Source organism: Durio zibethinus, chromosome 16, assembly GCF_047325235.1.
Source record: "Durio zibethinus cultivar Kanyao isolate XHJ-2024 chromosome 16, ASM4732523v1, whole genome shotgun sequence".
Lineage (NCBI taxonomy): Eukaryota > Viridiplantae > Streptophyta > Magnoliopsida > Malvales > Malvaceae > Durio > Durio zibethinus.
Window position 1 is genome coordinate 23250946 of NC_143177.1, and position 12037 is coordinate 23262982.

The following is a 12037-nucleotide window of genomic DNA, read 5'->3' on the forward strand; positions in this document are numbered from 1 at the left end:
AAGAAAGAACTAGACAGACCACCATTATCAGCTTAATATTGTTAAAGTCCTATGATTTTTTTCTTGAAACTTTACACCCCCTATTTTATCCTTTAACTTCCACCCTCCTCTTCTTTCAAGAATCAAATTTTTTACACCTTCGCATGAACAAATATATAGATATAGATATAGATATAGATATAGATATAGATATAGATATAGACATAGATATAGATATAATTAATTAATTAATTATGTCTTAATTTTAGTTCTATCTCTAAATATCCTTAAATTTTTATTTTTTTATCTCATATTGCCCTTTTTTTTTTTAAAGAAAAATAAAATTCACCAGTAATCAATACATTAATTATACATTGCATGGTAACAAAAAAATTAGTATTAGGCAATAATTTGTCTTAATATTCAATTGCTTTCTTCTCAATCTTTACATTATGTTTAACTTAATTTTTTTATACAAGAATATCCACAATTATGCGAAAGTGGCCCGTATTGTTTTTTTTTTCATTTTTTATTTAGTTTGCAAGAAGTCTTGTTTGGTGTTGATATAATATCTTGTTGGATTTTCAGAACTTTTTTGCATGAATGAAGCCTTTTGATTACATTTTAATAAATTCTCATTTTTTCTGAGAGAAAAATTTGTTGCAAATATATTTAATCCCCACACAAAATAATGCTCATAATCGTCATCCAAATTCCTAATTATACCAACAAATTACGTGATTTAATTTTTGTTCTCTAACTCTATAATACTCATTATTGTGCAGAAAATTGAGATCAACAACCTGAAAAGAAAGAGGAAATAATGAGATATGAGATGGAAACACGATAGGTTCATTGAGGCAAAATGGAAGATCCAGCTCAATTAATTATAGTACGAGCAAAACTGCAGGCTGGCCATTTGTTAAAATTAACATTGTTTTATTATTTTCAAAGACATGTTCGGTCCCATAATTTATGTTTGGCACCGAATTTGTTCTTCTTTCATCAAGTGGCTCCTTTATTAAAAAATGGCACAACCTGTCCTTAATTTCGGAGTTGCCAAACAATCTGATCTTTCTATGCAGTTCGAAGTTGAATTGCATCCTGGTATCTTCTACACCTGCGAATTCTCCTAGGAGAGCAACCTTGTCGTCAGGTCGGATGCCTTTTACTCGAGTAAAGTCGTGCCAATTTATAGAAACAACCATTCCCATGTCTGCATTTTGCTGAATGAAAGATGGGAAAGTATAGGCTTCTCCATTGCTGTCATGAACGTACAAAACAACTCACCTTCTTCCTAATTAAAGATACGAGGAACAGGGAATAATAGGCATTGCTCCACGTCGTTTCTGGTCAGACGCTTTGAGATCCTTGCCTTTGTGGGATTGTTTGGGTTTTGCATGTTGAGGACTTGAGGGACCCTGTGGACTGTGGTTACTTGCTTTTCTTAATAAAGGTTATTACACACCTTAAGATAAAAAAAATTATGCCTCAAAAAAAAATTTCAGTCAGAAAAATTTTCAGGCAGAAATTTTTTAAAAGTTTATGTTTTATATATTGTCAGTATATAAATTTTATACAACTTAAATAAATTACATTATGCTACATAATCAGTGAGTAAATATCAATCCTCAAAATAAATATACAAAAATTAATATTTTTTAAAAAAATTTACATATTAATAAAGTGTTATAATCTGACTTATTTTATTAATGATATAGAATCATCCAAATACTTAGTGAAAAAATATTACTTTGATCATAGGACACAACACTTGACAAATGAATGAAACATTTCACTAACGAATAAGCATAACTCTTTACTTAATAAACAAATACAAATTTTCACTTGATAAACAATCATAGTTTTTTTAGTTGGAAAATTAAATTGTTTTGTCTCATAAAAAAATAATTTTCGTTGTTCGAACCAAAATTGTTTGGCACCGATTCTAAATGAAATTGGCACAGCAATTGACCAAAGAGAAGAAAGAAGAGGGAAGTTTATTTGGTCATGGGTTAATTTGCAGTAAAATCAAGTTTGTTAAATTTTTAAAGGTGCAAAATGACAGTTTAAAATTAACAAGAGTTTGTGGATAGTCACATGATCTATTGACCAACACACTACCAAAAATTTATTTAATATTGACAGATTTTTATCGATAAAAATTTTTGTTAATAATTATCAATAAATTACTAATGATTTATCGATGATAAAAATTTTTGTTAATAATTATCAATAAATTATTAATGATTTATCGATGGATTATAAAAAAATTATTATAGATTTACTGACGGAAAAAATCCATTGATATTCCATAGGTGATGTTGGGGTGAAAAATTAACAAATTGGCTCAAGATTTTTGGAAAAAAAAAATTCGCTAATAATCTGTAAATAAAATTTTTATTGAAGGTTTGCCAACGGATTTTTTCCTGTCAATAAAAAATTTTTTGAAAAAAAATTAATTTAATATAAAAATAAATTGAATGAAAAAAGTTTTAGATTATTAACGAATCCATCGATAATCCGTTAGTACAAGTCAAAAAATTTTTGAATTACCAGCGAAGTCAATAATCCATCGTTGAAAAGCTCTAAAAATCAAATGCCCTTCCCTTTTCTTCCTCCCCGATCTGCAAAATCCTTAAAGTTTCTTACACCGCTCCTTTCTCCTCTTGGTCTCCCCTCTCCTGCCACCGTTCTTGCCGTCCGTGAAGCTGTAGCCGGCCTGTGAAGCCTTGCCGCCTGTAAAGCCGCACCGTTCTCCCTCCTGGTTCTGTTTCTCTAGTGGAGCTGTTGAATCAAAATTTTCAACAAGCTCTTCTGATGATCTTGCTAAACAAGTTCACTATTCAGATTTCAATCTTATCATGTGTGCATTAAGAATGAAGTCTTATAATACACACGAGCTGGACTTATTGAGATTTAACAAAGGCTCCAAGAAAAGAAAATAATCATAAATCTATCAAATAAAAAATCTTTAAAAACAAAACCCTCCTGTCAATATCATTCTGCTTTTATTTTTTTTGGCTAAAAATTAAAATCGGGAAATCCTTAGGAAGGTAAGCGGAAGAGCAACGGGAAGCGTACCTGCTCAAATTCCGACGAGCTTTGGACACGAGCACAAGGCTTGCCTTCGTTGCCGTCTCGTCAAAACCTACGATCAAAGTATTTTTCTGTTCTATGTTAGGGTTTCTTCTTTCTTTTTAATTACTGTTTTTTGGCTTTTTAAATTACGATATAGAGAACCAGGATGTGCAAACTGACATTCACAGATTATTAAATTACTAGTTTCAGTTCAAATCCTGACAAGTTTTTTTTGACCAAAAAATCCTGACGAGTTCAATTACAAAAAAAAAAAGTTTTACTTTGAATCATATTAAATTATTAGTTTCAGTTCAAATCCTGACAAGTTTTTTTTAACTGAAAAGTTCAATTACTGAGAAAAATAACAAAAGTTCTACCTTGAATCAAATCAAGAGTCGTACAGCACGGTAAAGAATGCAAAAGAGAGCCATCACACGGCCTAACAGCGGTCAGGGAATTTCAGCCGAATATCCTGGCTGAATAATCTGAATTTTCTCTTCACTTAAATTTTTAGAGTAGCTTTATCAATGTCTATCTCCTCGTGAAAACTGACCTTATCGTTGGGTTTAAGTCAGATTCTTTCGTTGAGCAAATCAAGCCAAACCTTGGACAGAACCCTGTCATCTGCCATCTCATCATTCTGTCAAACGTTGCAGCAAATTAAACACTCAAAAACTGCAGCTCCCTTTTTGCTCATACATGGCTAGCTGCGCAATCTCAAATTAACACGTATGTTTTATAAGCAAACTCACAGCATGGCCAGAAATTTATATATAGAGAGTTCAGAATCCTTCGTCTGCAACTTCCTAACTGAAATGAAAGAATCAGACTACACCTGCCTCCATCCTCTCTATATCCCAACAGCTTCGCTAATCACAAAACTCCAAATGATCCGTAGATATACGCTGGCTAGTGATCAATACATAAACTCTACACCAACCATAAGCGGGTTGATCAGCGAGAATTAATGTATCAAAACCTAATACCAGATACATCATATTTTATGTATATTACAACAAACACATCATATTTTATGTATATTACATCGAGCGAGGTCAACAATAACCCGACAAATACACCATGTATATATTACAGATAAATTGAAAGTTGGAGATCAACAAGAATCTGGCTATAGAGTACTGGACAGTGGACACAATAAATATTACAACAAATATTTTATGTAACAACACCAAATACATCATATTTTATGTATATTACATTGAGCGAGGTCAACAATAACCTGACAAATACACCATGTTTATATTACAGATAAATTGAAACTAGGAGATCAACAAGAATCTGGCTATAGAGTACTGGACAGTGGACTCAATAAGCAAACAAGTAAAATACTATAGAACGATGAAAGCTAGGACCATCACCATTGCACTAAAAACGAAGACCTTTTAATATCTATAGGTGGGGAATGGAAATTATGCCATTCTTCACTTCAAATTTTGATCGTATTGTCGCCAAATCAAGCTTTAGAGATCAACCCAATGTTCTTGACCGAGTAACTTTATGTTTCTCTGTACCCGGATCCCGAGCAGTTCTCCGTTTTCATGCACCTGGAAAATCACCTTGTCTCCCACTCTGAGATCCTTATGTTTCACAAAGTCAATCCATCCTCTAGTGAGGACAGGCTTTGGGTGACCGTCATTCTTCCTAGTGTAGAGGCGAAAGGTCCAGACCTTCCTATTCTTCTCCATGACTTGAAAATCCAGTGACTGAGTCCCTTCCTCGAGTCTGAAATAATGTTCCCTCATTGCAGCAGTTGGAAATGAGAACCTAACCTTTACATCAGTTGATGTTAATATCTTCGAGCAAAGCTCCGGTACTATCGGTTCACCCGGAGTCGACTGCATTTGACAAGGTTAAAGTGAACCGAGTTCTCAGAGTTTGCCAATGACATGTTAAATTTATTAATAATTTATAGGTGCTCGACAGCGGGCCTTCCCATTTCAATGCAGTTTCAAGAAAATGTACAGACCCACAATCAGAAATAGAACATAAAGTTTCGAATAAGTTTCAAAGTTAATTATAGGATAATACAAACCATGCACGTGCTTTCAGATCCTTCCCTTTGTGGGATTGCTTGGGTTTTGCATGTTGAGGACTTGAGGGACCCCTGTGGACTGTGGTTACTTGCTTTTATTAAATCAAGGTAATTACACACCTTAATATTAAAAAAAAAATTAAGCCTCAAAAAAAATTTTAAGTAGAAATTTTTTTAAGAGTGTATATAGTGCATAAACTCTATACATTGTCAAACAATCAAATTATGTTTAGGGCCGGATCCAAGATTTACGGCTAGTGAGGGCAAATGATTAGGTATATTTATTTACAAAGTATTGTAACTTAAAATGACTATCATTAAAATATAGTGTCAAATATTTTTAATTAGAAATATAAAATAATAACAATATTTTTTAAAAATTATAAAATATTAAAAATATCATTTTTATATAAAAATTCTTAGTTGTGTCATGTTAAAAAAGAATATTAACACTTATATAAATAAACATAAATATGACAATTGAATAAACAAATTAAAGATTTAAACATATACACAAATATATTTATTAAATTGATATAATACCATACTATTAATAAGTTTATCGATCAAGTCAGATTAAACACGACATTACATAACATGTGTTGTAACCCATTAAAAAGTCATTCTTACAAAATCAATAAGTATAGTAAAGAGATAAATTTTATATTTATATTTTGAATCATTAACACATCCAATTACTTTTTTATTTTGTTAATACATTCATATACATTTCAATATTATAAAAGATGCATACTTATTTTATTTTTACATTTAGTGGGGGTAAAAAACAAAAAATTAACAATTGAGTTTATTTCTAACAATGCTACTTGTTATTTTAAAATTTGAGTGGGGGTAAAATACAAAAATAATTTATATTTGGATCTTTTACTAATAAAAATATTCAAATTTCAAGATTTTAGTGGGGCAGCTCCCACCCTAAATTCATCTTTGATTATATTACCTCATTAATAAGCAAATATTAATTCTTAAAATAAATATCTAAAAATTAATATTTAAAAAAAAAACTTACTTATTAATGAAGTGGTATCACCTAATTCACTTTATTAATAAGATGATATCATCTAAATACTTGGTGAAAAAATGTTTCTTTGATCATAGGAGACAACACTTGACAAATGAACAAAACATTTCACTGACGAATAAGCATAACTCTTTACTTAATGAACAAATGCAACATTTCACTTGATAATCAATCATAATTTTTTTAATTGGAAAATTAAATTGATTTGGTCTAATTAAAAAAATATTTTAGTTATCCGAGCCAAAATTGTTTGGCACCGATTATAGATATGTGTGGAAACCCTGTCCAAATGGAATTGGCACAGCAACTGGCCAAAGAGAAGAAAGAAGAGAAGTTGGTTGGTCATTGGGTTAATTTGCAGTAAAATCAAGTTTGTTAAATTGCCAAAGGTACAAACTCTTAGTTTAAAATTAACAAGAGTTTGACAATAGTCACATGATCTATTGGCCAACAATTACGCGATCTATTCATGGAGTATTGAATTATTTGTTTCAGTTCAAATCCTGACAAGTTTTTTTTTGGCCAAAAAATCCTGACAAGTTCAATTATTGAAAAAAATAGCAGGAGTTTTACCTTGAATCAAATTAAGGGTCGTTCAACCCAGAGTAAAGAATGCAAAGGAAAGCCATCACACAGCCTAACAGCAGTCAGGGAATTTCAGCCAAATATCCTTGCTGAATAATCTGAATTTTCTCTTCACTTCAATTTTTAGAGTAGCTTTATCATTGTCTATCTATTCGTGAAAAATGATCTTATCGTTGTGTTTAAGTCAGATTCTTTCGTTGAGCAAATTCAAGCCAACCACGGACAGAACCCTGCCGTCTGTGATCTCATTATTCTGGCGAACGGTGCAGCAAATTAAACACTAAAAAACTACAGCTTCCTTTTTGCTCATACATGGCTAGCTGTGCAATCTCAAATTAACACGTAAGTTTTATCAGCAAACTCACAGCATGGCCAGAAATTTATATAGAGAGAGTTCAGAATCCTTCGTCTGCAATTTCATAATAACTGAAATAAAAGAATCAGACTGCAGCTGCCACCGTCCTCTCAATATCCCAACAGATTCGGGAATCAGAAAACTTCATATGATCGGTACATATATGTTAGTGATCAATACATAAACTCTATACCAACCATAAGCAGGTTGATCAGCAAGAATCAATGTATCAAAACCTAATACCAGATAAGGGTATATAAAGGAAAACCAATCACAATTGATTGGCTAATCATGAACGAAAGCCTGAAACTAAATAGTTTTAATTTGTAACAGCACCAAATACATATTTTATGTATAATACATAGAGCAAGGTCAACAATAACCTGACAAATACACCATGTATATATCACAGATAAATTGAAGCTTGGAGATCAACAAGAATCTGGCTGTAGAGTACTGGACGGTGGACACAATAAGCAAACTAGTAAAATATTATAGAATGATGAAAGCTAGGACCATCATAATTGCACTAAAAACGAAGATCTTTTAATATCTATAGGTGGGGAATGGAAATTATACCATTCTTCACTTCAAATTTTGATCGTATTGTCGCCAAATCAAGCTCTAGAGATCAGCCCAATGTTCTTGACCGAGTAACTTTATGTTTCTCTGTACCCGGATCCCGAGCTGATCCCCATTTTCATGCGCATGGAAAATCACTTTGTCTCCCACTCTGAGATCCTTATGTTTCACAAAGTCAATCCATCCTTTAGTGAGGACAGGCTTTGGGTGGCCGTCATTCTTCCTAGTGTAGAGGCGAAAGGTCCAGACCTTCCTATTCTTGTCCATGACTTGAAAATCCAGTGACTGAGTCCCTTCCTCGAGTCTGAAATAATGTTCCCTCATTGCAGCAGTTGGAAATGAGAGCCTAACCTTTACATCAGTTGAGGTTAATATCTTCGAGCAAAGCTCCGGTACTACTAGTTCACCCTGAGTCGACTTCATTTGACAAGATTATAGTGAACCTAGTTCTCAGAGTTTGCCAATGACATGTTAAACTTATTAACAATATTATAGGTGCTCGACAGCGGGCTTCCCATTTCAATGCAGTTCTAAGAAAATGTACAAACCTTTTTCAAGTGTAGTCACAATCACCAAATAGGACATTAAATTCCCAAGAAGCTTCAAAGTTAATAATCGGATAATACAAACCATGCATGTGCTTGCTGGCTGGTTGGATCTAGATGGATTGATGGAGAGATCTTTTGCATTTTTATTATCAATCCCGTTGATTCTAGTAATTAATACTTGATAGGTTGTTTATACCAGTGTCCCTTTGTCAAAGTATTGTGAACCAGACAGGGTTTATTATTATTAGCCCAGAATAGATAAGATAAGATATGAAATGCCATCCGAAGTTTCTAACTAGAAGCCGGCCTGAAAAGAATGTTCTATAGAAACAATTAGAGGATCCCCAGATCCTGGAATACGACATGAACATGATTTTTCAATGTACTTTCCATTTTCTTTTAGAATTCATACTCCCCTTTTTCTAGTCCGTGCATCCTTTTAACTAATTTCATCGGCAATATACCAACAGTACCAATCAATAGCATTATACATAACAGATTCAGTTTCTCTATTTAATCATCCCTCTCTCAATTTGATATATATTTTTATCCATATTTCATAGTCACAGACGAAACCAGACAATGACTAAAGAGAAAGTCAAACAGTGAATTAAATTGAGGATGAAGGACGCACATTAGTTTTGGTGGGCCTAATTAATGTCTTAGAATTGGATTTTAACCCTTACCACCAAAATAAAAAATAAAAAAAAAGAATGGGGTAAAAATTGTTTTTTGGAGTGATGACCTGTTCACATGTTTCTCTAATTAAAACATAATTTTATAGATGTCAATATATTTTTAGTTATGATTGTCATTAACATATACTAATTATTTTTAATTAAAAAAATTATCATTTCGACTTGAAAAAACCCTTCACAAATTGTAGTATACAATTCATTCATACGGCTTAGATCAAAACATGTAATAAGTTTAAACAAAAATTTAGATTAAGCTTACAAATTATCCAAACAACAAGATTATCAATTAGATTTGATAATTTAAAACATAATATGATAATACAATATAAATACAATACAAAAATAAAATACAAAAATGATATAATTTAAAATTTTAATAATAAATATATATGAGTTTAATATAATTAAAAATATATATTTTATATTTTCATGTCGATACAAATTATAATACGTTATTTTCATATAAAATTTAATATAAATATATAAATTTTAATATTTTATATAATACGAATATACAAATCATTAAATCAATGACTGACAATAAAACTCATACTTCAATTTAATTAGGCAAGTATTCAATGTTTATTTATATTTAACCAAAGGTATTTTGACAAATAATGTTTTAGACGATAACAAAGGACAAAGGCATATCTAATTCTATAAAACAAGCGTTATTGGATTATGCATTGGAATGTCAGACAGCGTACGGATTATGGACGAAAATCATGTTAACAGCATAATATTGACAAAGAAAGTATCCCCGAGCCAACCAATCAAAGAAACAGCATCAAAAGTCGACAATGAAATAATAATCAAAATCAGAGCCGTCAATTGTTTGGTTGTGGGCGAAACGTAGGGAAACATTTTTTTATGGAAAAAATATAAAAATATTTATCACTACTACTATATAATAAACTAAACAATAGTATACTAGTTGGTAATTTCCTATAGAAAGCAATACTATTTTTTATAGATAAAGTTAACTGAGATTGTGATGCTTTCAATAAAACAGAAACAGCAGCCCAAAAAAATTCCATGATGACTGTAGTTTTCCTCTTTGTTTTATATTTTGGCCTTGGACCCCATCATGCCATGGGATTTTTTTTTCCTGCAGAAATCTGTTCTTTAGGTATTGTCCATCAATAATTTTTCTTTATTGAACCAATGCAAGCGGCTTGCAAGTTATGATTATTGCAATGCCCCAATGATTTATTTATCATCAATGACTGTTGCAAGCATGGTATGGCTCAAATTAAATCTTTCCCAAATATGAGTCCTTTCCTTTAATTTTCACTTCATAAACTATAGGACAAGTTACCCTAGGTGCTTTTTGTTTTTCACTTGCAATATTCTAACCACAAAAACTGTGTTGTGTTGTTTCTTCAGCAGTAAAAGTGAATGATGAACCAATAATATGGTCTCTCCTTGATTCCGCAAACTTCCCCCTCTTTTCTAGTGTAATCTATGTTGAAACAGACTCAGACTTGATGATAATGGACAGCCCAATTGGGAGCAAAGACGAGGATTCGAAGCTAGCTAGAAAGAAATAGAGGTATTTATTTGACTGATTCGATTAATTTTAAATTTAATTATTTAAAATTGAATTAATTACATTATTTTTTATATTTTTGTTAATTAAATTGAATTTTTTATTTTAAAAATTAATTAACCAAAATTAATTATATCTGTTTAGTTAATTTTTTTAGATTAATCAAACAATAAAATTTTAAATTTTTTATATTTAAAATAAACTAAAAAAATTTATTTAACAAAAATATTCAAATAGTGTTAAAAACTTTAATAACTGTGAAGTGAAATGGGCAAAATTTATATGCTTTTTGCTTTATGGATAGGTTCTATTATATTTTGGTTAATTTGATTTTTAAATTAAATTAATTAAAAATTAAAAAAATTTTAAAATTATTTTTTATATTCGATTAAAATTAATTTGATAATTAACTGATTAATCAAATTAAATCGATTTGATCAATTAATTTGATTAAAACTAAAATTTGAACGTCCTAAAAACAAAAAGGCTAAGGACATACGAAGTATTTTTAATTGGTCTCTAGGAATTGAGCTGTGGACTTGAGGATTTATTCTTTTCGGTCAACATTTGGAAGGTACATATCTAATATGATTGGTAAAATTATTCACTTGGGTTTATCTTGGTTGGTTGAGGGTGAAGATCATCCAAATGAAAATTACTCTACATTTATCAACAAAAGGTTGATTCAATTAGTAAAGTCGTTTTTTCTCAACGTGAACGATTGAGTTTGAGTTCAATTGCATTCAGATAAGATAAATAGATTATTCTAAAATTAACCAATAATTTCAAAAAATTCTTGTTCTAGCTAATTAAGTTTATCCAAATAAACCTCTAATTAGTCGAGAATATTTTATTTATAATTTTTTGTTATAATTTTATAATTATTTAATTATAATGAAAAATTATATAAAAATTAATTATTTATAAATGCAAATTTTATATAATTTTAAATTTTAATTAATTAATTGTATTGCTTCCCATCAGTCAAGAGTGAACGGTTTCAGTCTCATCCATAGAGTCCAAACAAGTGCGCCTAGCATCAAAGGCCATCATCTACGTTTTGGTTGCGACGCAACTGCTTGCTTGCTGCATGTTTTCTACGTTCTTAAAGGTTTCTTACACAAATTTGTCTCAGTGGGCGCATAAATCTCGATGATGTCAAAAGCCTGTCTGACGAAGGAATCGCGTGAAAGATTAGTTTACCTTGTAGTATAATTAATTAATTTAAATTTAAATTTTTATATAATCTATTATAATTTTATATAGACTCTACTTATAAATAATATAATTTTTATAATTTTATATAGATTCTATACTTATAAATATAAAAACCTCTAATTAATTATAAAAACCTCTAATTAATCGAGAATATTTTATTTATAGTTTTTATTATAATTTTATAATTATTTAATTATAATAAAAAATTATATAAAAATTAATCATTTATAAATCTTGTGTCTAATAAGGCTATTCTGGTACATACAAGAATTTTATTTCTGCCGTGGAATGTTAAAGTTATTTTGATAGCACTAATAAAACTCTTGAAAAAGAGAAAAATTTGAGCT

General features: G+C 30.5%; 2 protein-coding genes across 2 annotated transcripts; both read right to left on the reverse strand.

Annotated features, from left to right (window-relative positions):
- Nucleotides 1–4160: 4160 nt before the first annotated feature.
- LOC149514452 (B3 domain-containing transcription factor NGA4-like) lies at nt 4161–4975 on the reverse strand. Its single transcript, XM_089745028.1, has one exon. The coding sequence runs from the start codon at nt 4920–4922 to the stop codon at nt 4542–4544; it is 381 nt and encodes a 126-aa protein (XP_089601154.1). The 5' UTR covers nt 4923–4975; the 3' UTR covers nt 4161–4541.
- A 2554-nt stretch (nt 4976–7529) lies between these two features.
- LOC149514453 (B3 domain-containing transcription factor NGA4-like) lies at nt 7530–8334 on the reverse strand. Its single transcript, XM_089745029.1, has one exon. It carries the CDS (start codon nt 8098–8100, stop codon nt 7720–7722), a length of 381 nt encoding a protein of 126 aa, XP_089601155.1. The 5' UTR covers nt 8101–8334; the 3' UTR covers nt 7530–7719.
- Between the last annotated feature and the right edge of the window lie 3703 nt (nt 8335–12037).

Excerpts from the sequence above, each read along its gene's own strand:
- LOC149514453 (XM_089745029.1), bottom strand. The coding sequence starts at position 8,100 with ATGAAGTCGACTCAGGGTGAACTAGTAGTACCGGAGCTTTGCTCGAAG.
- LOC149514452 (XM_089745028.1), bottom strand. The coding sequence starts at position 4,922 with ATGCAGTCGACTCCGGGTGAACCGATAGTACCGGAGCTTTGCTCGAAG.